This window comes from Panthera tigris, chromosome A2 (assembly GCF_018350195.1).
Source record: "Panthera tigris isolate Pti1 chromosome A2, P.tigris_Pti1_mat1.1, whole genome shotgun sequence".
NCBI lineage: Eukaryota > Metazoa > Chordata > Mammalia > Carnivora > Felidae > Panthera > Panthera tigris.
The window spans coordinates 17,787,036-17,811,486 of NC_056661.1; the positions used below are offsets into that span (position 1 = coordinate 17,787,036).

Sequence of the window (24,451 nt, forward strand, 5' to 3'; positions counted from 1 at the left end):
CTACATGCATGAGCAACCCGCATGTGTCTGTGTCCCACCACACATGCCCCATGGTTCCCCTGTCCTCACCTTCCTCCTCTGCATGAGAGACCCGGAGCACAGGCACAGGGTGGAGCTGGGAGCTGGCAGTGTCTGCAGCATAACTAGGGAGGGGTCCTGGAGCAAGGAGCAGGGGCACAGGGCCTTGGGGTCATGATGGCGGCCACCCCAGCCAAGTCCCTGCTGAGCAAACCCAGGTAATGGACACAGTGGGACCTGGCATGAGGAAAGTCCCAGGAGCAGAAAATACCAGAAAACTACTCACGTGATCCAGATGCAATAAACTGGCCCTGGCAGGCTGGAAGGGGCAGAGAAGGGCAGGGAGAGAGAAAAGAACAGAGAGAAAGAGACAACGATGGAAAGGGACAGAGAAAGAGAGAGACAGAGGGACACACACAGCGGGGCAGAGAAAGACAGCAGGAGAGAGTGACAGAGAGACCGACAGGACAGAAAGAGAGAGAGGGTGGGAAGCAGAGAAAGAGGAAGGAAGAAAGAGGAAGAAAGGCAGAGGAGAAACAGACAAAGGACGAAAGAGAAGTTGGGAACAGGCCAACAAAGGGCAAGAGAGGGAGCGTCAGAAACAGACAGGCACGGAGAGGGAACGGAAGCAGAGACAGGAGGAGACGGAGCTTCACTCTCTGATACCCCTCAGGGCCATCAGAGCCCCACTGGGCTGCTCCCGCCTCCACCCCTCCACACACGGCCACACTGGGCTTCTAGGAACACTGTGTGTCCACCCACATTTGCTGCGTGTCACCGTTTGGGGAAAGTCCTCACAGCATGTCTGTCCTGAGCATACATGCCCTCCTGTGTATCTATCCATCTCCACCCATCTCTGTGACTGCTGGTCCCCCATAAGTTCTGGGGACCCCACCTGCCCCTGTCTAGGGGTGCTGGAGTAGAATGGGAATGAGACCCAAGAGGCTCTGGGCTGGGCCCCACTCACCACAATGCTGACTCATCTCCTGACGCACAAAGCCCCGAATGTCATCCTCCTGGGAGCACAAGACCACAAGGATCATGAAGAACCCAGGGATCACAGGAGGGACAAAGGGCATATGATGCAGGGATCACAGGGGGACAGCGCTGAGTCAGGGGCCCAGCCCACGAAGGCCTACACTTACTGTTAACGCAGCTTCTCCCTTTTCCCCGCGGGGGCCAGCGGGCCCTGGCCGCCCCTGTGTGCAACAGATGGGACCAGACTGTAACCTCTGATCTTAGGGACACCAGAGGTCACCCCAGTCTCTGACCCCAACCCCAGGAATCCCCACTTACCTGCTCCCCTCTCTCTCCAGGGGCCCCAGGGGCCCCAGGGGCACCCACCACTCTCTCTCCAGGGGGACCTCGCTCACCCTGTCAGACACAAGGATGAGTGAGCAGTCAGAGTCAGTGGAGGTCAGAAGGAAGGAAAGTTGAGATCATTAGGCTCAGGGTATTGGCGATGGGTTGCAGGGTCAGAGGTCAGTGACATTGGAAGGGTCAGGGAGGTTCAGGGATCAGGAGTCAGGGTCAGAGCTGTTTACCTTCTGGCCCTGAAGTCCTTCAGGGCCTTTGGGACCAACACTGCCAGGTGGCCCAGGGGGGCCACTAGAGCCATCATTGCCCCTAGGACCTGGGAAGCCCCCAATTCCTGGGGGCCCCTGTGGAGAGACAGGTCAGAGTCAGTGATCAAAGCCCCCAAAGATGGACCCACTTCCAGAAAGTACAGTCCCTTTAGCTTGACCTTGGTCTCCACTTACCCGCTCCCCTTTCTCACCCTGGTCACCCTTGGATCCTGGCTGCCCATCAAAGCCTCGATCACCCTGGGAACAGAAAGAAGCATGAGAGACCATCTGTCTTGATGTCCTCAGTTCAACTGCCATGAGCCCCTTGGTCCAATGGCCACAATCTTCCATGACCCAAGCACCTGTGACCCTACCATCCCAGGACCTTCAATCTGCTGTGATCCCCATGACCCTGACCTGACTGTAATACCCCTTGCCCTGCTTCCACCTATTTCCTTTATATACACACACCAGCCTCCCCTACTGACCTCTTAGCCCTGATGCACCTCTCCCCACTGCTCCACTTCTCATCCCTTAATCCAAAGTCCCCACTGTGACCCCAACTCGCCCTGAAACCTCAAAACCAACCCTACTCTACCCCCCAGTGTCCCAACTTTCCACAACCCTCTTGACATGAAACCCCCATGACCCTACCATGACCTTCCCTGCCCCATTTTAACCCCCTTTTGTCCATTGTCGAGAGGGCCCATACCTTGGGACCAATCAGGCCCTCCTTTCCAGGGGTCCCCGACTGGCCCGGCATACCCGGCTCCCCCTGGAGAAGAGAAAACATGAGCTGGGCCCTGGCCCACCCATCCTTTCCCCATTCTGGGTGCCCCACACTCACCACATCTCCCTTGCGTCCTGCCAGCCCAGGGCGGCCAGGGAGACCAGCTTCTCCCTGCAGGGATCAATCAGGTAGAAGGGTCAGACAGGCCCCAGGCCCCACAGACGCCCATGTTCCCATCACCTCTGTACCTTATCTCCCTTCTCTCCGTCAAGGCCACAGGCCCCCTTTATCCCTCGTTCACCCTGGAGGGGGGAAAGAAATGGAAAAGTGACTTCCAGACACCTAACCCCTTGACCAGACCATGTAACCACTCTCCAAACTGGCCTCAGACACTCTAATCTCTGACCTTCCAACCCCTAATCTAATGCCCCACATTCAATCCCATATACCCCAACATCTGACCCCAGATACCTGACCTTTGACCCCAGATACCTTGCCCTCCAACATCAGGCCTTCCTGACCAGGAAAAAAGCCCAGCCCCTTCCCACCTTGAGGCCCCGGGGACCCATGAAGCCAATATCTCCTTTGTCGCCTCGGATACCAGGGGTTCCATCCTTTCCTGGTGATCCCTGGTAGAGAGAGGGGTCAATATGGAGTCAAGGGAGGTCAGGAGGGATCCAGGGGAATCACTCTGGATGAAAGGAACAGGAAACACCACAGGGGTGAGAGTCACTATTGGAGGCCAGAGCTAATGGAAGAGCAGGATTTTCCATGGGCAGAGGTCACCATGCGGGTGGAGACATCATAGCGGTTACTGTGAAGGTGGGGGCACTGGGCAGCATGAGGACACCATGAGACCACTGGATCACTATAAGGTCAAAGGCCACCACAGGGAGATGGGGCCCTGTGGGGCAGGGGGTCTCTGAGGGAGCAGGGGCATCTTACCGGGTCACCTGGGATCCCTGCGGCACCAGGTTCACCCTGTAGGAAACACAGATGGGGGAGGGCCACCTTTCAGTGTGACTGTCCCCCGTGCCACTCAGTGACTCCCAGGCTGCACACAAATCCCATGTAATCACATGGCCACGTGGCCAACAGTGAGGGAGGCTGGAAACCCTCCAACGTTCAGAGGACACCCATGAGACAGATGTGTGTGACGGGTGGTTTGGGGTCTGTGCCTGGGGCAGGGCTGACCTTGGGTCCTGTGAGTCCACGAGCTCCCAGCAACCCGGTTGAGCCCTTGTCACCAGGCTCTCCCTTGGTGCCCTGTGGGTGTAACCAGGAGAGGGACATAATCAGGACCACACCAGGCTGGAGGCTTGAAGTATGACTGGAACCTGCCAGATGGGGCAGCGCTCGCTCCCACCCATCACCCTCAGTGTGGCTCACTTCTCATCCCAGGCCCTCGGATCCCTGCCCCTTCTTCCTACCATGGGGCTCCTGAACCAACCTGGAGTACTCCTGACACCTAAGAAGCCCCTTGTCTGTTCCCAGAGGGCCTCTCTTCGAGCTACATTCCACAGAGCTCCCTGGCGCCCTCACATGGAGGTCCTTGAGCCCACTGTAGAGCCCCCATCCTCTCAGCCACTCCACAGAGTTGCCACAGCCTACTGAACCCCCTCCTTCTAACCCCCAGAAAGCCCCCATCCTCCCCTTTTTTCCTCACAGACCCTCAATAGAGCCCCCACAGCCCACAGAAACCCTCTCCTGACCCTATATAGAGTACCCCACCCTCTTCTCTGTACCTTCTCTCCAGGGTTCCCAGTGTCTCCTCGAGGTCCTTTGTCACCATCTATGCCCCGAGGCCCTCGTTCGCCCTGGGTCAGGGGTCAGAAGTGAGGGTCAGGGACTGGTGGTCTGTCACCATCTGAGGGTTTGAGCTCTCAGATTCCCTGGCCCAGCCCCCACGGGAGCTCCTCCCACACCCAAGATAGACCCATTCTGTACATGAGCCAGACCTACTCACCATGTCCCCTTTGGCACCCCGTGGCCCTGGAGGCCCCACAGCCATGGCTGCATCACCCTGAGTGGACAGAGGGCAATCAGAGGACGCAGGACCACACTTAGCCCCTGCCTCTGCCCTCCCGCATGCCCACACTCACCTTGTCACCCTTTAGCCCTGTAGTTCCAGTGTCACCCTATTGGGTGGAAGAGTGTGAATCTCTCCAAACTGAGGAGTCCCAAGTCCTGGGACAGTCCCAAGATCTGGCTCCACCCCCACCCACCCTGGGGCCTTTTCCACGTGTCCTTACCTTCTCCCCACGTTCCCCCCGGCTGCCCGGGGGCCCCTGTATGAGAAGACAACAGTGAGCTAAATAAACTTGGGGTCATTAGCGGGGAGACCGCTCAGGGGGTAGGGGACAACCAAGGGGTCCAAGGGGAAGGGGAGACATGAAGGACCAGAGAGTACATAAAAAGAACCAGAAGTCTACAGAGTGTGTCCCAACAGCACAGAGGGCACAGGCAGGGGACTGAAGTCACATCACTGGTGCTTTCCCCAATGGGACCCACCGTGAGTCCTCGGGGTCCCTCCTGGCCGGGACGGCCGTCTTCACCCTGGATGGTGACATTGAGTTCATTGACTCAGAAGTTGGAAATGAGAGGCAAGAGCCGTGGTAAAGGGAGCCATGGCTGCAGAGCAGGAAGTACATACCCGGACACCAGGTTCCCCACGCTCGCCTCGGGCCCCGGGCAGCCCTGCTCCAGGGTCTCCCTGGAGATCAACAGGACACCAGGGATATGAGAGGGGAATCAGTGGGGGACAGAGGGTCAAGGGAGGTCAGTGGAGGGTGGAGGGAGTGATGGATACAGGAGAGCCAGCAGCATTGTCCCATCTACCTTGTCTCCTTTGAGTCCAGAGGGCCCGGGCACTCCCTGTGGGCAGAGTAAGGTGAGTGTCCCATGCCCTCAAAAGCACACACACATACCCAGCCACACAGTGTGTCCCAGTTCCCACCTGGACAGACTCCAACACACAGGAATCAGATACCCGGGACAGAGAGCACTTCTACTCACCGCTGACCCTGGTGGTCCAGGTGGCCCCAAGGGACCTGGGGCTCCCTCTCTCCCCGGGAGACCTGCCAGACCCTACGGGAACAATAAAGAAAAAGAGGCAGAGAATGACTTGGAGACCTTCCTCCCCTATGGCCCCTCCAAGACTGGAGCCCCTGAGGCAGGGCCTGGGCCCCCTTCTCCTCACCCACTACCAAATTCAGAAGTCCTGAAGTCACCAAGTCCCTGCATGCTGCTCCCAGCACGCTTACCCGCTCTCCACTGGGGCCTGGCTGACCCGTCTCTCCACGAAGGCCTGTCTGACCGGGGAATCCGACAACACCAGGAGCACCAGGGGGCCCAGGGGGGCCCGCATCTCCCTGGAACAGAGATAGCAAAGGGAGGAATGGCCCCAACAGGACTGCTTCCCAGAACCAGGCCCAGAATGCCTTCTTCCCACTTCCAGGCACCTCCCTGCCTGCTGCACACCACTGGTGATGGGGCATCGACTAACCTTCAGACCTGGAGGACCAGCTGGCCCAAGGGGGCCCTGGACCCCGATTCCTGGGTCACCCTTCAAGGGAAAGAGGGGTCAGATCAGCTCTCCGAGTCCCAGGAACATGACCCCCAGCAGGGATGCTTTAGGGTACACATACCTTATTACCCTTGAGTCCAGGAGCCCCTTTTTGACCCTAAAAAAGCAAAGTAAACGGTACCTGAGATGGGAGGAACATGAACCCAGAGCTTAGACACGGCCCAAGAATATTCCCAGGGTAGCTCACATGTGGAACTCAGACACGTAAGCAAGGATTGGCTCACGGGAGCCCAGAGGTGACCACAGATATGTGGGAGTTTAGGCGTGGCTACAGACACGGGGAGCCCACACAGAAGCACAGGCATAGGGACCTCCGGTGTGAGCACAGACACACAGGAGCTCCCAGGAGCACACAAATGTCGCCCCATCCTGGGGAGCTAAGACAGGCCCACAAGCATGCATTCAGATACATGGAACGCAGAGGTGGCAGGGGAAAGGGGTACATTAACAGGAGACCTAGGGCATCAGACAGGGACACACACGTGTGCTCAGACACAGTGAGGAGCAGAAGACCTAGGACAGGCACAAGGAAGCAAAGACACACCCCCGCCCCCACCTAGGTGGGAGGAAGTCAAGAGGCTGGATCCCTGTGTACTCCCTGGAGCAGGACCCTGAATGCTGGAGGGTGCACAGGCCTGGGAATGGTCCCTCATGTCCACACCTGCACTCCTCACTCCCAGCTGACTTGCCCAGACCCCAGACTCACATCTTCCCCAGGGTCTCCAGGCTCCCCTGCACGGCCAGCTTCACCCTGCACAGAAAGGGTAGTAGAGGATCTAGCCACCCAGCCTGGCCCCCCTCTACACAGTGCTTAGGCCCTTGGGCTGAGTCTGCCTCACCTTCTCGCCCCGAGGCCCTGGCAGTCCTCGATCACCTTTGGCTCCCTGTAGAGACAGGGGACAGGAAGCAACATGGGCATTAGGGGCACAGAAAGAGGACACCCAAGGAAGGAGGTGCAGGGTCCAATGTAACACGTATTATGAAAGCCCAGAGTCATGAGGATGGGTGAACTATGCTGTCGGAGGCTCCACACTCACCGGCTCTCCCACCAGGTCTCCAGCAAGGCCTCCGGGGGCTCCCTGATGAGGGAGAAGGGTCAGTGGGATGCCCTGGCCCCCCTCAGTCCCTCCCCCCAGGCCTTCTGCACACTCACCTTCTCTCCCTTTGCTCCAGGGGGCCCGACCACAGCCTGTGGGGAATGCCCAGTGAGTTACCTAGCCCCCCCGCCTTCTCCCCAGCCCCACCCCGCCGGCCTGGATGGTGAGGCAGAGGAGCTGGTACAGAGGGTCGGGGTCAGGGTCAGGATCACCTGTCCAGGAGCCCCCATGGGTCCAGGCTCTCCTTTAGGTCCAACAAGGCCGGGCAGACCTGGCGACCCCTGTGACAGGGCAATGGGAAGGACTCAGTGCCTCCCCACCACCTTGGGCCTGCTGCCGCTGCCCTCCCTACTCTCTAGGCCCAGGACCGGGCACACGGCCCCATCACAGGCTTGGAGAAAGCTCCCCCAGAATACACACCGGCACACCAGGAGCTCCTCTGTCTCCATCTTTGCCACCGGCACCATCACGACCTGGGGCTCCCGGCTTCCCTGTCTCCCCCTGAAAGGGAGGAGCTCTGTCACGGGCCTGCCCACTGACTCCTGACCCCCTGGAGCTCAGTCCTGACCCCCAGGACTCACCACTTGTCCAGGCAGACCCGGTGCCCCCTGAGGACCCTGAAGGAGACAAGTCAGATGTAAGGGGAACATGGGGGAACGTGGGACCCAGGGGGCAGGACACGGTGTTCCTGCAGGGACCTCACTTACCACGAGGCCTGAAGGGCCAGGAGGGCCAGGAAGTCCCACAGCCCCGGTGGGTCCGGGAAGGCCCTGGGGGAAGAAACAGTTCAGGGCAGCTCCAATCCCACGTGGCTCCCTGTGACTCTAACCCCTGAGCTGGGCCACTCACCCGTCCTGGTGGTCCTGTCTCTCCAGGCTCCCCCTGCCAAAAACAGAGAGACCTTGTGACCCCACAAAAAGACAAGAGGCTCCTCAGCCCTCTGCCCATAAGAAAAGCCCACATGGATGGGGCACCTTGGTGCTTAGCCCCATCGCAGGGTGATGACAACCCAGGGGGGTGGCAGGGGCTATCCTGGTGTGGACATGGCTCAGAGGAGCCTCCTCTGCCTTTTAGCCACACGTCTGCACACACCTATACTCACCTTCAGGCCAGAAGGACCCTGGGGTCCTGTGGAGCCAGCAAGGCCCTAGAAAAAAGTATCAAGAGCAGGAGATGGGAGTCAGAGTCATCTGCTCGGGGATTAACACAAACAAGGCTTGCCCATCCCACCCCCACCAGGCAGTGCTCTCCTGTTACTCACCGGGGCACCAGGAGGTCCAGGGTCTCCGTGGCCACCCTGTTGGAGAGAGAAGGAGTCTGGTGAGGCGGAGCCAGTCCCACCCCACCAGAGAAACTAAGGCAGTACTGCCCCTTGTGGCATGGGGCAGGATGGGGGCAGGATGGGGGCAGGAGGGGTGAGGATTCTGATACTCACCACTGGGCCAGGGGTCCCCCTTGGACCTTGCAAACCCTGGATAGAGAAGGGGGGCTGCTGAGCCTCAATCCGGGCCTCATGTGGGCCTGTTTCCAACCTGCAGAGGCCTCTGTCTAGGGAGCCCACGTGCAGGCTGCCACCCCTCAGGCATAGATCACCCCATACCCTCAGGGATAACACACACACCCCTGCACTCACACCCTGGCACGCAGGCACAACATCCTTGTCACTGGTGACATGTGCACAGAGCAGCCAGCTCCCAGCAGAGGGCAGCTGTTCCCAGGAGCCTGGGCCAGGATGTTCCTGCCACCACTTACCGGCTTCCCTTCAGGCCCAGCCACACCACGCTCTCCTGGTAGACCCTGAAGAGAACAGGTTTAAGACCACATGGATCCTCTTTGTTCCCACATCCCAGCCGCCCCAGACAGTCCCAGGCAGTGCAGACTCCAGTCCAGACAATACTGTAAGAGCCCTGTGCAGGCACATGGGTGACCTGTGGCACAGACTCACCGGGCTGCCATCAAGACCCCTCTGTCCAGGCTCTCCCCGGTCTCCCTTGATGCCTGGCACACCCTGCAAGCAGAACGCCATGTCCTGAGCCCCCGGTCACTGCTATGTGCCCATAGACACACCACTGCTCATGTGCCCCCCTAAAGGAGAGGGAAGCATGGTGGGTTAGCAGGCCTCACCCTGTCTCCCTTGGGGCCTCGGTCGCCGTCACTGCCTGGATCCCCCTGTAGGGATGACATGTCAAGCTGGACCCTGGTGCCATGGCAGGGAGTGGCCCCCCTGTTGATCGCACACACTGACCTTAGTGCCTTTGAGTCCAGGGGGTCCTTGCACTCCAGAGAGTCCAGGACCTAGCTCATCCACAGCCACCTACAAATACCAGGTCATAGGAGAGAAATGTGTCTATCACAGATGGAGGGGTCACCCCAGATTAAAGGATCCCACAGGATTATGGGTTAGAGACACCATATGGAGTTTCTGGGGCCTAAGTTAATGGTGGCCTCCTGGTAACAACAGTCACAGGCCCAGGGTAGGGCTGGCTGATCACCTTGGGGCCAGGAGGGCCGGGAGGTCCAGGGAGGCCAGGAGGGCCGTCTCTGCCCTGTGGAGAAGAAGGAAACGGTGTGGCTTCCCCAGCACAACACCCAGGAAGTCCCGACCCCTGTAGCCTCTCTCAGCTCACCTGTTCCCCACGTTCTCCTTTCTCTCCTCGTTCTCCCTGAGGTGCAAATAGCAGGGTGGGGGTCACGTCCACGGGGAGCCCAGCCCCTCCTGGCCCCACATCCCCAGCCTTCCTGGCTAGCCCAGCTCACCCTCTCTCCTGGCCTTCCTGCCTCCCCTGCGTCCCCAGCCCGGCCTGGGAGCCCAGGAATACCAGGCTTTCCAGGCTCCCCGGCAAGGCCGGGAGGTCCAGGGGGGCCCCTTTCCCCAAGGGCCAGGCCTGGTGGCCCCTGAGGGCCAGGGTCTCCACGATCTCCCTTCAGCCCACGTTCTCCAGAAAAGCCAATGGGTCCCTGGAGGAACAGAAGAGTGAATGTCGCTAGAGGTGGGTGACACCGTCCACAGGACATCCCCACTGAGTGATCGACACTCACCTCTTTGCCTGGGGGGCCCCGCTCGCCTGGGTCCCCCTTAGGACCACGGCGCCGGTCAGGCAAGGGCAGGAAGCTGCCGGAGCTCTCATCCCAGGTCTCCACGATCTCTCGCAGGGCAGATGTCTGAGTGATAACAAGGGGTTGGGGAAACAGGGACCATTCCTGCAGCCACCCAGGCCCTCGCCAGGCCATGTGGGCACTCCTTGCCCCCTGGGGCCTCCATCCACCCCCACTCCCAGCCCCCAAACAACCTACCTTGATGCCAATCGTTTCCAGCAACCGCTCCACATTCTGGGGACACAAGCTGGGTGAGGGGCTGCCCTCAGAGAAGCCCCACGCTGCTCCCAGAAACAGCTTCCATACTCTCTTCTCCAGGCCTCTTGCCCACAGGACACTTTAGCGCTGGTTGAGGTGGCTCAAAGCCCTGGAAGCCCCTCCCTGGCATGCCCCCATTGCCTGGTCCCCCCAGTGTAGACTACGGGAATCCCAATAGGACAGGAGACTGAACACACAGGACAGAACCCATGGGGCCACAGGGCAAGGGGAAGAGGATAGAGGTGGCTCCTTTAGGCATGCAAATAAGAGTCGAGGACCAGGTCCTAAGCTTCACTCACCCCCACGCTCCCAGGTTCTCCTCTCAGGCCACGTTCTCCCGGAAGGCCCTGGAGACACCAAGAGACAAGTTGCTGGACCCAGTTTCTGGGGGATGTGTGCATGCACCATGTGGGAGCTATGGCTACCTGGGCATGTGAGAAAGGTGGGGACCTCACCTGTTCCCCTTTGGGTCCACTCTCCCCACGGTCACCCTGAGAACAAAGAGTGATCACAAAGAGAGGTGGGGGGAAATGCCTCAACCCTACTAGTCCCTCACCGTACCCCCTACCCACCACATGCACACTCACCTTGGGGCCTGTGTTTCCTGGAACCCCAGGAAAACCCTGAGATATGAGAGAACACAAAGAGGTCACATAGGATCATGGTATCCCAGGATGGTATCCAGTGGGAACATAATGGCCCCCGACGCTCCCAAGTCCTAGAACGACCCTCCTGGATACTCACCTGGCCAGAAGGGCCCACCTGCCCAGGGAGGCCTGGGGGACCCTGGAGTCCAGGGCTACCAGGAGCTCCACGCTCACCCTTGGGACCCTCGTGACCCTGTGGGGGATGTAGCCAGGATCAGGACCCTGAGGCCCCAGAAAAGAGTGGAACCATATATCACAGATATCACAGGGTCATGGGTCAGGTTGCAGAAGGCTCCAGCACTCACTTCTCTCCCAGGGGTGCCCGAATCTCCCTTCTCTCCCTGTGGAGGACAAGGGTACTTTAGATAGGGCCCTATTCTGAGGGCAGAACAGACTCCAAGCGAGGGGTCTTACCTTCCTTCCATCTTCTCCAGGGTCCCCAGGTTCCCCCTGTGGGCACAAGATTCACATCAGCCCCAAAATTCACTGGTGTCTGGCTGCAAGACACTGGCTTGGCTGGTCTCAGATGATTGTATGTCTGTGTCTATGACTCCAAGCCTCTGTGTCTTGGAGCACGGCCTATGACCATTTGAGTGAGCCTTTATACATCTGAGGGCATGCCTGTGTGGTTCTTCTCACTTCTACATGTAACTGCACATGTTCTCTATCTCTGGCTTTCTAGATATAATACCACATCTATGCATCTGTGTGTGTGTGTGTGTAGGTGTGTGTGTGTGTGTGTGTGTGTTAGCATGTGTATCCATGCATGGGTCTTATGTCCTCATAGGTGGCACTTAGTAGGTGTCTGTTGGTCTGCACATTGTGACTCATATCTACATATGGGCATGTACATGTATACACAGGGCGGACATGTGTCTACATGTCTCTGGTGCCTTGAGAATTGTCTCTATGTCTCAATATCTGTGTACAAGTCAACATGTGTGGCCATATGTAGGTGAGTGACTGCGGATATGAATGCACGTGTCACATGCCAGAGCCTTGGATGTGTGTCTCATTATGTTTCAGCACAGGTCCACATGTGGCCCTGGTCCCATGTCTTAGCACATATCTGGTCTGGGTGGAAGTGTCTGTGTCAACAAGTCTCCAAGTATCCGTCAATGTGGCTTCATGCGAGTATGTCTGCCCCTCTCAATATGTGTCTGTGGCTCTTCACCTGATCCCGTGGCTGTGGGTTATTCTAGCAGGTGTCAGTCCATCTGGGCACAAATCAGCATGCCCACATAACTCACTGCGAGGCTGCCCGATGTGCACGTGACGTGGATTTCAGTATGTATCTGTATGTAGGTCTGGGCTAGGTACATGGGTGTTGACACACCTCAGCAAGTGTCTGTCTGTGTGTCCCATGTGCAGCTACATGTGCAGTACCATGTGCAGTACGTCTGGGTACACGTGCTGACATTTCTCAGTAGGTGTCCCTGTGTCTGCTCTAGAAACTCACATTTTTCCCATTCAGGCCAGGCTTGCCATCCTCTCCTGGCTTTCCCTGTGGGAACAGATCATTAAGTCAGGGATTGGGTGAGGGCAGTAACGGGGCAAAAGGGTACCATGAGGGGGGCTTGGCTGGCTCAGTTTGTAGAGCATGAGGCTCTTGATCTCAGGATCATGAGTTCGAGCCCCACGTTGGGTGTAGAGATTATATACATACATATGTAACTAAACTTTAAAAACATGGCTACCATGAAAACTCAGTCTCACCTGGGCTCCAGGGGGGCCAGACGGGCCAGGGGGTCCGTGTTCTCCTCGGAGGCCTGGAAGCCCCTGGAAAAAGTCTTTGCTAGGGTTGAAAGAGCCACTGAGAGCCCCTGGAGCACACCCAGGGACTGGGGAGGACCCCATTAAGATCCTCCTTGAGTGTAGAGACCCCCAAAATTTGGCGGTCTCACTGAAATCCCCTGAGGCAGAGACTCCATTGGTTAGGGCCCCCCCCCCTACTAAAACTCCCAAGGGAATAACCTACAGGACTTGGGGGACCTAATAAGGCCCGCAAGGCGAGGTCAAGAAGGTCAGAAAGCTGGACCCTGCTAAAACCTGCCTGCCAGGGACTGAGACCCCTCCCAAGGACAGGGCTGGACCAATTGCTCCTATTCCCAGTGGTACTGTGAAATGATGACCCCGGGCAATTTATGCTGGACCTGAGCCACCCTCCGGCCTAAGATCTCCCCTCACTGGGGTGCCTAGGTGGCTCAGTCGGTTGAGCGTCCGACTTCGGCTCAGGTCATGATCTCGCAGTCCGTGAGTTCAAGCCTGGCATCGGGCCCTGTGCTGACAGCTTGGAGACTGAAGCCTGCTTCTGATTCTGTGTCTCCCTCTCTCTCTGCCCCTCCCTTTCTCATGCTCTGTCTCTCTCACTCTCAAAAATGAATAAATGTTAAAAAAACAAACAAACAAACAGATCTCCCCTCACTTACGTCTCTCCCTGGGTCTCCAGCTTTGCCTGCAGCACCCTGAGGAGAGACTCAAAGTCAGGGAGTCTGCAGTGATCACGGGGTCAGGAGCACCACCCACCAACAACACCACTAGTTCCTGTGAACTCAGGCCTGCAAGGCACTAACATCCCCCACCCAGGAAGGTTCTAGGAGAAGACACAGATAGGTGTCTAGCTCCCGAGTTCATCAAGACCAAGAAGACCCAGGTGAGGCTGGGGTCATATGAAGAGGAAAGGGAAAGGTGTGACCAGACCATGACCATCATGACTCACATGCAGCCCAGGGGGGCCAGGGGCTCCTGGTTTACCATCCAGCCCACTGCGGCCATCCAGGCCAGGTGAACCCCGGTCACCCTGAGGAAAATAGAGAAGTAAGAGGCCTCAAAGGATAAGATGGACCTAAGAGCCTGGCTCGGGGCTAAAAACCTCCATGCCCTCTCACCTTCTCTCCTGTTGGGCCTCGGACACCTGGGTCCCCCTGGAGGGAACAAGGTCAGATAAGAGGTGAGGGTAAGAGGAGGACTGAGGCTGCTGGGGCAAAGAGTATCACTCACCTGAGGGCCTGGGGGCCCCCGGAGTCCACTGATGCCCTGAGGATAGGGGAAGGAAGAAATCAGACCAGGCTTTCCCAGACCCACACCTCCTCATGGGACCAACCACACTCACCCTCTCCCCAGCAGCTCCAGGGGGGCCTGGGTCACCCTTGGGTCCTCGAGGACCCTCCTGTCCACGGTCCCCAGGCTCTCCCTGTGGCAGAGACAAGCTGGTTGAAGGAATGTCCCTAAGGCTGCAGGCATGCCCATCATGGAGGTACCAGGGGGGCTTCCCTGTGCTCAGAGCTTCACTCCACCCACAGACCCTGATACCTTCTCTCCGGGTCCAAGTCCCATGTCTACCTGTCGGGTGGGGGGGGGATAGTCAGTGAATGGTTCAACAAGGAGAATTGGGGCCAGTGAGGGGCTATGGGATCAATGGAGCTATCAGGAGGCCATGAGGGGAACAGGGGGCAGTGGAAGGGATGAAGGGATACCATGTGGCGCCAACAGGAGCAGGTGAGGGACAGGATAGAGGACCACACCCAGCTAAGCCCTTACCAGCCGTGCAGGGGGTCCCGGGAGACCCTGGGAAAGGAAATGATTATGATCAATAGGAGCCCCAAGATCACAGGGCATGGCTGTTCATCCCAGACTCAACTCTGCTCCCCGATTCCCTGAAGCACCCCAATGCCAACACCCAGAAGGCAGGTCAGGCCTGGAGACAGCCATCAATACTCCCCACCTTGACCTCCAGGCCCCTTATGTACACACTGACCAGACCAAGCACTGGAAACTCCCATCCCTCCAAGCCCAGAACACTGGCATTACTCACCGGCTCCCCACGGTCACCCTTGGGTCCAGATGGTCCAGGGCTGCCCTGTAGAAAGTCAGGGGTCACTCAAGATAGGCAGCAATTTCAGGAAGCTTTGGAAGCAAACTAAAGACTCATGGGGATCCTGGTGGCCTTTGGGGGTTGTGACGAAGGGGTCACAGGGGATTGTGAGCGTTTATCATTGCAGGGTTGGGATGGCAGGAGCGGGGGCTGGGAACTGGATGGCTGAAGTTGGGGTTAGGGGTCAGGGTTAGGACTCACATTTCGTCCATCCTCTCCAGGATCTCCTTGGTCTCCCTTCTCACCCACAGGTCCCCGAGCTCCAGGTGCCCCCTGAGAAGAGCAGCTGGTCTGAGACAGGCCCTCGTGGCATTCTGCAGGTTTCCCATGACCCCCCATACTGTTCAGGTTCCCCATCACCCCCAAAACCATGCCTGAATTTCCCATCACAATATGCACCCCCTTACTTCTCCCTGCCAGCCTCACCCGAAGGCCACGTTCGCCAGCTTTTCCAGGCAAACCTGGGTCACCCTGGTGATGGAGAGAAAGCCACACTGAGCAGGTGGCTTGGGCTCAAACTGACTCAAGGAGCAGGGGCAGAGAAGGGTCTGGGCACCAGATAGACAGTAGGCAAGGGAATGGATTCGATGACCTGGGGGAGCCCCCAGTCCAGTGGGATCACAATGCAAGGGTACCGGGTCAGAAATCAGAGTGGGAAGGAGTCTTACCGGGGGACCTTCATCACCTTTCTCTCCAACTTCACCCTGAGAGACATGAGAATCAGTCCTGGTCCTAAGATACCCCGCGATGACAGCAACATTCTATTCTCCTACCCCCCAAGACTCCCCCAACTCCAGCTTTCTTACATCTCGTCCTCGGGGGCCGACGAGTCCTGGGGGGCCAGGCCGCCCAGGGTCTCCCTTATCTCCAGGAGGTCCTGAGTCACCCTGTGGAGGAGGCAAAAGTGGGGTGATGCAGGATGCACATAGCAGCCAGTCCCTGAGGGGTGGTAACCCCAGAAACCTTGAGGTTACCCAAGGTCATAGGTACTCACCGGGGGTCCTGCTCTGCCTGTCAGGCCAATGGGACCCTGCAGGGTGTAGGGGGGAGTACAGGACTTAGTTGGGGCTCCCGGGTACTACCTCATCTCCTGCCACACTCCCCAGCCCCACATTTATTCACCCGGTCTCCAGGGTCTCCTTTGGGGCCAGGGTCTCCTTGAAGAACCAAGCCAGGTGGGCCCTGTGGTGAAAGGATCAGAAGTCAGGGAGCACAACCCTCACCTGCCCTACCCCCTTAGACACTGTCCCTTCACTCACCCGCTCCCCTTTGACTCCTGTAGCTCCTCTAGGCCCTGTGGGCCCCACATCTCCCTGGGAGTAACAAAGACCATCAACCATCAGCATCAGCCCCAGGTTCCATGACCCCACAATCCAGCAATCATGCCACAACCCTATGACTTCCAGGGGCCTCCAGGAAAGCCTAAAGGCAGACCCCATGACCTTGACCTCAACCCTGGATCAGCCTCCATTTCACTCTCGCCAGAATTACCTTCTCTCCTTTGGCCCCAGCACCATCAGGTCCCTGAAAACAAACAGGACAGACACACTTGGCCCTGCCTGGGGATCACAGTACTACGTGATTGACTGGGGATGAGGTAATATGGAACTAGAAGTCATAGAGCTCAGTCTCTGTCCAGAGGTCACAGAGTCACCGCTGGGAGCAGGGCAGGGGTTACACAGAGTTCATGACCTGTATCATGGTCACAGGGTCACAGGTTACAGCCAAGAGTCGGGAGATGCATGGTGGCATCAGGAGAGTCACAGAACTCTTAGCCTTCCCATGGTCCCAAGGTTATGGGGTTTCAGCCTAGAATACTGGTCTACAGGCAGGCTAGTGCTCAAGGAGCCACACTGTGCTCAGAGCCCCGTCCTCCCTTTGCTCACCACTGCAGGGTCCCCAGGGCGACCAGGCTCCCCCTGTGGAAAAAGGATGGGGGCAGGGATGAGTCAGAGATCCATCTAGGAACTCCAGGTCCTGGTGTCCCACCTGCCACAATCCCAAGTGCAGGGGGTGGGAGGGACTGACCCCCAGGCAATGACTCACCTTCTCTCCTCTGCGGCCGGTGGGTCCTGGCGGCCCCTGCATATGGAAAAGGTATGAAGCCAGAGCAGGAGGAACCCTTGAAAACCCCTCTCCCCATCCTACCATAGTCACAGACTCACTTCGGGCCCCTCAGCTCCCGGACGTCCAGCCACTCCAGGCAACCCCTGGGAAAGAAGAGCAGAAATGCTGATCCATGGGGATGGGCAGGGAGATAGTAGCAAGCAAGGGCTAGAAATTGTGGGGATGCTGAAGAGAGGGCACAAAAGGTCAGGATTTAGGCAACAGGGGTCAAACTGAGGGGTGACAGAGTCCAGATCAGTGGAAGTCAAGGTCAGTTCAGCAGGGTCAGGAAGTAAAAAGCAGGTCCCGGGGGTTAAGGGTTGGAGCCTGCATTAGCAAGAGTCATGTGAGGAGAGGTGGAGGGCCAGGGACAGGGGGCATCAAGGTTGAGAAGTCAGAACCAGGAAGGGGCACAGAGCACAGGTCAGCTGGACACTGGCATCAGGCCAGAGGGCTCACCTGCGGTCCCACTGGGCCAGGGGGTCCACGTTCACCCTGATGGAACAGAATGGGTCAGAGCTGAGTCTGGCCACAGACCCTCTGGGGCCCTGAGAAACCCCTAGGCTGCACTTACCTTCTCTCCAATCTCACCCACAGCCCCTTTCAGTCCTCGGTCACCCTAAGGGGAGAGAGATAGGAGAGGCGCCTTGACTGTCAAACCCTAGAGAAGGCATCTCAAACTCTAGCTATCCTGCCTCCAAAACTACAACCTCTGACCTGCTGAGAGCCCTCATCTCCTGATCCTCCCCCAGCCCCCAGTCCTAGAATTGTCCCAGTGGTCACACCCCACACCTGACCTCCCAAAATAGCACTTACTTTGGGGCCAATGTCCCCAGGAGGTCCTCGTGGGCCCTAGAAGGGGTTTGGAGACTTGAGTTTGGGCATAAGCATAGGATAGAGGGTGGGAAGCTGAGGGAGCTGTGCCCATCCCTCAGAACCCTTGCCCCTACACTCACCCGCTCACCCGGGCTCCCAGGTTGTCCTGGGAGGCCTGGGGCTCCATCCTCACAGTCACCCTGAAGGAGAAACAGATGAGTAGAAGACCCTACCTCCCTCAGCCTCCGCCCCAGAATGGGCACACCAAGAGGTCAGGCCTCCCACCTTTTCTCCTTTCTCTCCAGAGGGGCCAACTGGGCCTTGGGGTCCAGGGCCTCCGGGAAGACCCTAGGATAAAGTGAGTGAAAACGTGAGCCCCAAACTATGAGGCCCAGCACCCACCCACTGCCCCAGAAGAGCCTCAGCCTCAGTATCCACACCCCTGAGATGGCCCCCAAGTTCCCCAGCAGAGCCTCAAGGCTCCCTCACCGGCAGCCCAGGCTCCCCTGGAACAGTGCCACCATCACCTGGTCCTGGGGGGCCCTGAGAGAGAACAGTAGGTCAGGAGCCAGCCAATGGGAATCAGACTCCAAGCCACCCCCAGGACACCTTGCCCCTCACTTACCCGCTCCCCACGATCGCCTTTGTCACCCTGGAAGACAGATCATGACTCCATGACCCTGGACCACACCTCCACTCCCAAATATACCAGGAGAAATGAAGGTCATGGGGACAAATCGGATTACAAAGGTCACGGAGGAACTGAGGAGTCATGGGGGGCTAAGGGGTCATATGGGGTCAGAGCAACCAGTAGGGGTTATATGGGTTCAAATGGGGTCACCAGGTCACTGGATCACATTGAGGTCATGAGACCATAAAGGGATCATGTTGTCACCTTCACAGTCGTTCCAGGAAGTCCTGGGGGACCACGGGGTCCTGGGTCCCCCAGTGGGCCACGGGATCCAGGGAGGCCCTAATGGAGGAGACAAAGTATAAAGTACAACCCCACTGACCCTTACTCCTACCCTGTCTCCTGCTGGTTCCCCACCACACACCTCTTGCCCCCACACATCCTAGAACTTACTGGAGGTCCAGGGTCCCCTTTCTGCCCAGGAAGCCCTGGGCCTTCGCCTCCAATGACTCGTCCGGGATCTCCCTGCAGGTCAGAAAGCAAAGGGCAGGATTCAGGGCATGGGAGCCTTGAGGCGGGAGAAGTTCCCAGAGGTACCCAGGTATTCCTTATCATGCCACAGGCCCCGCATAGCATCCAGCCTGTTCCTCCCTGGGACATCCTGGCTCCCTCCCTTCCCCCTTCACCTACCGGCTCCCCCTTTGGGCCTCGAGGTCCTCGCTCTCCCTGAGGACAAAATAGAGCAAAGGGTGATGCTTGGGCTCAAGCGCATCCACACTGCCCACCCCCAACGGGTCCCCACCCTCCAGAAAGAACTTTGGGAAGACACTGGGTGAGCAAAGAAGGGAAAGCAACTCACTGGATCTCCACGAGGGCCAGGCCACCCTGGGGAGCCCTATAAATGGAAGAAGTCAGGGCAGTCAGACCACCTACTCACCCACTCAAGCAAAGAGTCCTACCAAGTGACCTGCAAGGGCAAGGCTTGCTTACCTTGGAGCCAGGGGTTCCAGGAGTCCCAGGGCGGCCAGGGCTGCCTGGAGGCCCATCTGCCCCAGGAAAGCCCTAAGGAGTCAAAGAGGTCAGGGCAGGAAGGGACCCTCCCTCCGTGCCCTTGGTTTGCCGGAGGAGCCGAGACTATTCTTTATCTAGATTCCCACCCCACAGGCCCCTGAGTGTTGCTGGGGTGGAGCAGTGGGGCAGAGAAGCAGCCCTTCTGAGCTAAATAGGGACTCATCCCAGGTACCAGGGCAATGATGAGGTGGAGGGGCCTTCCCTGCCTCTGGGATTTAGAACTTACACCCAGGCTCTCGGGGGGAGTCTCAAAACCCCACTGGCTGCTCTACTGTAGGCCCTGCCCAAGAGTCTCTGGTGTGGTTTAAATGTCCACTTAGACTTCTAACACCCTTGCGGTTCTAGCCCTGCTCTCTACTTCTGTCTTCTAAAAACCCTGAGAACACTTGGAGGAGTGTCTTCGGGGAACCCCAATGATTTCCACTCACCCTCTCACCCTTTGCAACGGTACTTCCAGGAGGCCCTGGGGGTCCAGGAGCACCAGCCCTGCCCTGAGAGGAGAGAGCAGGTAAGGAAGCAGTACTCTGGTCAGGGGGCAGAGGACAGGTGTGGGGAGGCACTCACCGGGAGGCCGGGGGGGCCAGGAGGCCCGGCTTGTCCTTTCAGGCCCTAGGAAGGGTGATCAGTGAGCCCTGTGCCACCAACTTCCCCCAGCCACACTGACCCCCAACCATTCTCTGCCCCCAATAGGGTCACTCACCATCTCTCCACGTTCCCCTTTCTGACCCTGGGGAAAGATACATTACATGACGGTCAGAGTGGCTAGCCCCGGGTGTGGCCCTCGCCCATCCTCTCAACCCTGGACACTTACCTTTGGACAATGCAATGTGCAAGGCTCTGGCTCTGGCTGTGGACATAAGGTCTTTTTGAGACTAGGCAATTGTCCCAAGAGTCTCCAGCACCCTCTCCCCCACCAGTCACCCCTCCCCCAGAGGCCCCTTGCAAACCTGAGTGGCCAAGGCTGTCTGACACAGGGATGTTGCCAAACCACTGACTGCCCGGTCCAAGCTTGGACCGTCATCCACAGCAAAGAAAGTTTGGACAGGGTCCATGCCTGGCACCAAGCGACGCAACTGTTCCGGGTCAGCTCCAGCCTGGCCCAGTATCATCACTCTGAGCCCTAAGGAGGGGTCCAGCAGCCTGCATGACAACCCTGCTGGAGCCAGCCCGACTCCCAGGCCCCATCCCCACCAGCCCTCCTCCTCACCAGCAGCCTGGGCCTCACGGATAGGGTTGAAGATGTCACCTCTCAAGGGCTCATCTACTAGCAAAACCATTACCCCTGGTACATGCTGGCGGCGCCCGGGAGCATCTGGTGCTAATAGGTGTCTGTGAGCAGTAACCACAGCTGTGCCTGGGAGAAAGAACATGTCAGAACCCAGGGCACCCAGCTCCCAACAGGTAGGCCCCAAGAGTCCATGTACAATGCAGTCCTTACCCAGGTTGTTCCCACTTGGGTCCATGTAAGGGATGCTGCGGATCTTCTGCAGGATGATGTTAGGATCATAGGAGCTATTCAGTGGGAACAGTGGGGAGGGCCGGTGACTGTAGGACAGGAGGCCAACCTGGGGTGGGGGAACACAGAGCCTGGGGAAGATGGCAAAGCAAGGATGGCAGAGCCTATCGGGGCGGGGAGTGGGGGGCGGGATATAGAGCTCAGGGAATGGGACTAAACCTGAACACTAGGGGGTCAGCAGTGATGGCAGTATAGGCAGCCAACCAGCAGATGAGGAGATCTGGAGCCTGGAAAGGGCTGGGAGACAGATTGGACCAGTGGTGGAGGAGGGAAATGGTAGCTGCTGTGAAGTGTGGGATGGGGAAGGGCTGGGATAGGAAGGGGTCTGTTTGTCTCCGGGGCCAAACCTGGATTGCCTGTGGCCCAAGAGGCCCAAGCGCAGACACCAGACGCTCCAGGGCTCGCTTTACGGCCTCTGCACGATGAGCATTGTCCTGAGTGGTGTGCAGCAGGAACACCACATCCATCTGGCCATGGGGACACACTGCAGGAAAGGGGCTGAGTTACTGAAGCAGCTGGCCCATCTAGCTACCCCCTTAAGCCCCTCCCACTGTGCCCACCTTACCTGGGTTCTGTGTGACAGAGGCCTCAGGACCCCGTATACCCTCCCGGATGGGTGTCAAGGAGAAGGTATAGGAGATGCCAGGTTCTAGCCCTGTCACCTGCTGGGAGTTCGAGATCCCTGGAAGTGTCTGTGAGGCCCCAGGGATGTCTGCAAAAGATAAAACCTGTTTAAACAGGAGGTCTTCCACAGAGCCCCAACTGCCAGCCCACCCCAATCCTGGCCTCCCCTTCACCTTGGCCAGGGCGTCTGAGCGGCTGCCAGGACAGAATATAGCTGGATACTCCAGACACTGGGGTCCAGGCCAGAGTCACTGAGTCAATTGAAGTGTCCACCACACGCAGTTCAGTGCTTGGCACCCGGGGTGACTCTGAAGAAGGAATCAAAAACCAGGGATCAGAGTCTATGTCCTGAGAACCCAGAAGAGAGAGATCATCTGAAGAGGTTCTGGGGCAGGATCATCTTAGCAAAGGAAGTGTCAAGGGAGATCATGCTGGGGTCAGGAGTGGTAAGGGGCTACAGGAGGAGTCACTCACGGCCACGGGGTGCAGGAAACCAGTGCGGGTTATCAGTGGGGGAAACATCACACCAGGGAAGAGTGGACTCTGGGCTCACCAGTGCGTGCAATCACTTCTGTGGGGGGCCCTTCTCCAGCTGACCCCAAAACGCTCAGCCACACTCGGTATGGAGTTGCTGATTCCAGCCCATCCAGTTCATAGCTGCTGATATCGGGCCCCAAGACCCGGGACTGTTCCTGGCCACCTGGGGCAGGCATGGAAGTGGGGACCCAAGGCATGTGGGAAGATGCTACAGACGGGCATTAATGATCTCGCCCACCTCACTGACTGACCCTGCTAACCAGATCCACCCTCCTAACCGATCTTCCTCATTCTCGCTCACCCTGTTCTCTTTACTGACCCCGCATGACTGATCCCAGCGCACAGCACATCCCCCCACTGACACTGACAGACGTGGCCCACTCACTGACCTACCTCTCCTACCCCGCCCCCAGCCCCGCCCCCATCGGTCCCTGACCCCCTACCGAGGGAAACCTCTCACCCTCGGGTCGCCAACGCAGACGGAAGCCGTGTGCCCCCGGCACCGGCTGCCAGCGCAGACTCAGCGAGTGCTCGCCTCGCCGCACTACGCGAAGGGTCTCCAGGGCTGGCGGAGCCTCAGGCGCTACAGGGAAAGCAAGGGACTCAGGGAGGCTCCGCCCCCCAACTGGCTCCTAAGCCAATCCCCACCGACCCCTTTTCCCATCCCAGGCTTCATCCTTCCTTCCCCCTTTAACCCGCAGAGCACAAACCCCGCCCCCAAACCGTGGAGGCCAATCCCAGACTCGCCCCAGCCCAAGCTCCGCCTACGCGTGGTGACGACAATGGAGACCGGTGCTCCCTCACGGTCCCCCACAAGAGCAGTCACTCGCACCGAGTAGCTGACTCCGCCTTCGAGGCCCCGTATTACGGCGGAGTCCGTGTTTCCTGGGAGCATCTGCTGTCTTGTGGGGCCACCTGGCCAGGCAAGCATGGGGCAACGGTCGGGGTGGGGGTGGTTTACCAGAGAGGGCAGTCCCAGCCAGGAAGGACAAGGGCAGGGTCAGGGAACCATACCCTCGCTTCGGCCCCAGGCCAGTCTGTAGGCTGTGGCTCCAGTGACCCCGACCCAGGTGACCCGCAGAACATCACTGGAGGCATTGAGGATCTGCAGCTTCGACACACTGCCCACGGGCGCAGGGTCTGAGGGCAAAGGCAGGGGAAGGGGTCAGGGGCCACTGGATGGCTGGCAGAGAAAGGGGTGGCAGTGCAAACATGGTCAACGCAGGAAGGTCTGAAGGTCAGTGTGAGGTTAGTATGGACCGGTCAGTGTAGGCAAACTCTGAGAGGGATGAGGCCAGTGCCCCAGAGTGGGCAGTGTGGGGCAGCCAGGAGGTCGCTGAGGGTGGACACTTAGTCAATGTGGCGAACTCACTGAGCAGTGATGGAGTGGTCAACTGGGGCGGGGTAGCCAATGAGATGTGATTTCCAGCTGGCCAGGGCCCACTCACCTGTCCTCACAACCACAGAGGCGGGTGTCCCATCCACACCGGCCACATGAGGCCACACATGCACCGTGTACTCCGTATCTGGCTCCAGCCCATCCAGCTCAGCCACTGTGGCCTCTCCAGAAACCAACTGGGATTTCTCTGGGCCTGGGAGTGAGGATGGACGCAGCTCCAGGGCTAGCTAGACTCTGCCCCCCAATGCCCCACCTGGACCTTTAATAAAACCCCCCAGCCCCTATTCCACCCAGACCTGCCCCCCATGACCCTCTAAAACTTCTGGTCCCCTCCAAAACCCCTGGTCCCCACCATGGCCTGAGTGCCAGGAGACCCTGTATCCCGTGGCACCAGGAACCCTGTTCCAGGAGATGGTGACAGATGAGCTGCTGGTCTGCGTCACATGAACAGTCCTCACTGGGCCTAGTGGGTCTGTGGGGAGAGGCAATGGGAAGTCCAATGGAGGAGGCAGTGGAGGGTCTGATGGAGGAGGTTTTGGGGAACTATCTAATAGAAGGCTGTGAGAGTCTAAAAGGAGGCAGGGATCCGATGGAGGAGGTAGTTAATGGGCCAGATGGGGGAAGAACTGGGGATCTGACAGAGGAGATAGTGGGAATCTGAGGTGGCAAGTGATAGGAATCAAAGAGAAGAGGGTCTGACAGAGAAGATAATAGGGTTCTGATGGAGGTCTGAGGAGGCAGTGAGGGGGTCTGACAAAGGGAAAAGTTTAAGCCTAAGAGGAGAGCAAGGTGGAGCAGAAAAAGCAGTGGGAGCCTGAGAGATGAGGTGGTGAAAATCTGAGGGCAAAGAGAGTGGGATCTTTGAGGAGAGGCAGAGGAA

The 24,451-nt window shown here is 58.3% G+C and overlaps 1 protein-coding gene across 1 annotated transcript in view; it reads right to left on the minus strand.

The window, feature by feature from the left end:
• The window catches only part of COL7A1 (collagen type VII alpha 1 chain), a 31,135-nt gene that overhangs the window by 1,526 nt on the left and 5,158 nt on the right, over positions 1 to 24,451 (minus strand). The window contains exons 16-115 of the mRNA XM_042978863.1: positions 23,924 to 24,043; positions 23,621 to 23,764; positions 23,187 to 23,312; positions 22,941 to 23,087; positions 22,633 to 22,755; positions 22,189 to 22,335; positions 21,809 to 21,943; positions 21,577 to 21,723; positions 21,359 to 21,495; positions 20,934 to 21,060; positions 20,703 to 20,849; positions 20,443 to 20,615; positions 20,307 to 20,342; positions 20,196 to 20,222; positions 20,060 to 20,104; positions 19,924 to 19,986; positions 19,415 to 19,486; positions 19,284 to 19,319; positions 19,115 to 19,150; positions 18,878 to 18,949; positions 18,689 to 18,766; positions 18,419 to 18,445; positions 18,283 to 18,336; positions 18,079 to 18,141; positions 17,934 to 17,993; positions 17,794 to 17,829; positions 17,552 to 17,596; positions 17,437 to 17,472; positions 17,037 to 17,081; positions 16,918 to 16,953; positions 16,758 to 16,790; positions 16,363 to 16,395; positions 16,131 to 16,184; positions 15,994 to 16,053; positions 15,866 to 15,901; positions 15,678 to 15,758; positions 15,540 to 15,575; positions 15,298 to 15,342; positions 15,073 to 15,144; positions 14,812 to 14,856; positions 14,538 to 14,564; positions 14,310 to 14,339; positions 14,110 to 14,190; positions 13,998 to 14,033; positions 13,886 to 13,921; positions 13,717 to 13,797; positions 13,427 to 13,462; positions 12,714 to 12,776; positions 12,457 to 12,501; positions 11,412 to 11,447; positions 11,303 to 11,338; positions 11,095 to 11,190; positions 10,938 to 10,973; positions 10,806 to 10,841; positions 10,650 to 10,697; positions 10,291 to 10,326; positions 10,036 to 10,158; positions 9,754 to 9,954; positions 9,624 to 9,659; positions 9,489 to 9,542; positions 9,242 to 9,310; positions 9,121 to 9,165; positions 8,942 to 9,004; positions 8,749 to 8,793; positions 8,432 to 8,467; positions 8,258 to 8,293; positions 8,099 to 8,143; positions 7,846 to 7,878; positions 7,704 to 7,766; positions 7,578 to 7,613; positions 7,417 to 7,497; positions 7,209 to 7,277; positions 7,053 to 7,088; positions 6,937 to 6,978; positions 6,739 to 6,783; positions 6,606 to 6,650; positions 5,961 to 5,996; positions 5,819 to 5,878; positions 5,577 to 5,684; positions 5,329 to 5,400; positions 5,152 to 5,187; positions 4,967 to 5,026; positions 4,825 to 4,869; positions 4,566 to 4,601; positions 4,416 to 4,451; positions 4,280 to 4,336; positions 4,059 to 4,130; positions 3,508 to 3,579; positions 3,259 to 3,294; positions 2,862 to 2,942; positions 2,562 to 2,615; positions 2,431 to 2,484; positions 2,296 to 2,358; positions 1,779 to 1,841; positions 1,563 to 1,679; positions 1,315 to 1,392; positions 1,164 to 1,217; positions 986 to 1,034; positions 305 to 337; positions 70 to 156 (exon numbers count right to left, since the gene is read on the minus strand). Coding sequence (XP_042834797.1) covers positions 70 to 156; positions 305 to 337; positions 986 to 1,034; positions 1,164 to 1,217; positions 1,315 to 1,392; positions 1,563 to 1,679; positions 1,779 to 1,841; positions 2,296 to 2,358; positions 2,431 to 2,484; positions 2,562 to 2,615; positions 2,862 to 2,942; positions 3,259 to 3,294; positions 3,508 to 3,579; positions 4,059 to 4,130; positions 4,280 to 4,336; positions 4,416 to 4,451; positions 4,566 to 4,601; positions 4,825 to 4,869; positions 4,967 to 5,026; positions 5,152 to 5,187; positions 5,329 to 5,400; positions 5,577 to 5,684; positions 5,819 to 5,878; positions 5,961 to 5,996; positions 6,606 to 6,650; positions 6,739 to 6,783; positions 6,937 to 6,978; positions 7,053 to 7,088; positions 7,209 to 7,277; positions 7,417 to 7,497; positions 7,578 to 7,613; positions 7,704 to 7,766; positions 7,846 to 7,878; positions 8,099 to 8,143; positions 8,258 to 8,293; positions 8,432 to 8,467; positions 8,749 to 8,793; positions 8,942 to 9,004; positions 9,121 to 9,165; positions 9,242 to 9,310; positions 9,489 to 9,542; positions 9,624 to 9,659; positions 9,754 to 9,954; positions 10,036 to 10,158; positions 10,291 to 10,326; positions 10,650 to 10,697; positions 10,806 to 10,841; positions 10,938 to 10,973; positions 11,095 to 11,190; positions 11,303 to 11,338; positions 11,412 to 11,447; positions 12,457 to 12,501; positions 12,714 to 12,776; positions 13,427 to 13,462; positions 13,717 to 13,797; positions 13,886 to 13,921; positions 13,998 to 14,033; positions 14,110 to 14,190; positions 14,310 to 14,339; positions 14,538 to 14,564; positions 14,812 to 14,856; positions 15,073 to 15,144; positions 15,298 to 15,342; positions 15,540 to 15,575; positions 15,678 to 15,758; positions 15,866 to 15,901; positions 15,994 to 16,053; positions 16,131 to 16,184; positions 16,363 to 16,395; positions 16,758 to 16,790; positions 16,918 to 16,953; positions 17,037 to 17,081; positions 17,437 to 17,472; positions 17,552 to 17,596; positions 17,794 to 17,829; positions 17,934 to 17,993; positions 18,079 to 18,141; positions 18,283 to 18,336; positions 18,419 to 18,445; positions 18,689 to 18,766; positions 18,878 to 18,949; positions 19,115 to 19,150; positions 19,284 to 19,319; positions 19,415 to 19,486; positions 19,924 to 19,986; positions 20,060 to 20,104; positions 20,196 to 20,222; positions 20,307 to 20,342; positions 20,443 to 20,615; positions 20,703 to 20,849; positions 20,934 to 21,060; positions 21,359 to 21,495; positions 21,577 to 21,723; positions 21,809 to 21,943; positions 22,189 to 22,335; positions 22,633 to 22,755; positions 22,941 to 23,087; positions 23,187 to 23,312; positions 23,621 to 23,764; positions 23,924 to 24,043 — 6,456 coding nt within the window. The remainder of the gene's footprint in view (positions 1 to 69; positions 157 to 304; positions 338 to 985; positions 1,035 to 1,163; positions 1,218 to 1,314; positions 1,393 to 1,562; positions 1,680 to 1,778; positions 1,842 to 2,295; positions 2,359 to 2,430; positions 2,485 to 2,561; positions 2,616 to 2,861; positions 2,943 to 3,258; positions 3,295 to 3,507; positions 3,580 to 4,058; positions 4,131 to 4,279; positions 4,337 to 4,415; positions 4,452 to 4,565; positions 4,602 to 4,824; positions 4,870 to 4,966; positions 5,027 to 5,151; positions 5,188 to 5,328; positions 5,401 to 5,576; positions 5,685 to 5,818; positions 5,879 to 5,960; positions 5,997 to 6,605; positions 6,651 to 6,738; positions 6,784 to 6,936; positions 6,979 to 7,052; positions 7,089 to 7,208; positions 7,278 to 7,416; positions 7,498 to 7,577; positions 7,614 to 7,703; positions 7,767 to 7,845; positions 7,879 to 8,098; positions 8,144 to 8,257; positions 8,294 to 8,431; positions 8,468 to 8,748; positions 8,794 to 8,941; positions 9,005 to 9,120; positions 9,166 to 9,241; positions 9,311 to 9,488; positions 9,543 to 9,623; positions 9,660 to 9,753; positions 9,955 to 10,035; positions 10,159 to 10,290; positions 10,327 to 10,649; positions 10,698 to 10,805; positions 10,842 to 10,937; positions 10,974 to 11,094; positions 11,191 to 11,302; positions 11,339 to 11,411; positions 11,448 to 12,456; positions 12,502 to 12,713; positions 12,777 to 13,426; positions 13,463 to 13,716; positions 13,798 to 13,885; positions 13,922 to 13,997; positions 14,034 to 14,109; positions 14,191 to 14,309; positions 14,340 to 14,537; positions 14,565 to 14,811; positions 14,857 to 15,072; positions 15,145 to 15,297; positions 15,343 to 15,539; positions 15,576 to 15,677; positions 15,759 to 15,865; positions 15,902 to 15,993; positions 16,054 to 16,130; positions 16,185 to 16,362; positions 16,396 to 16,757; positions 16,791 to 16,917; positions 16,954 to 17,036; positions 17,082 to 17,436; positions 17,473 to 17,551; positions 17,597 to 17,793; positions 17,830 to 17,933; positions 17,994 to 18,078; positions 18,142 to 18,282; positions 18,337 to 18,418; positions 18,446 to 18,688; positions 18,767 to 18,877; positions 18,950 to 19,114; positions 19,151 to 19,283; positions 19,320 to 19,414; positions 19,487 to 19,923; positions 19,987 to 20,059; positions 20,105 to 20,195; positions 20,223 to 20,306; positions 20,343 to 20,442; positions 20,616 to 20,702; positions 20,850 to 20,933; positions 21,061 to 21,358; positions 21,496 to 21,576; positions 21,724 to 21,808; positions 21,944 to 22,188; positions 22,336 to 22,632; positions 22,756 to 22,940; positions 23,088 to 23,186; positions 23,313 to 23,620; positions 23,765 to 23,923; positions 24,044 to 24,451) is intronic.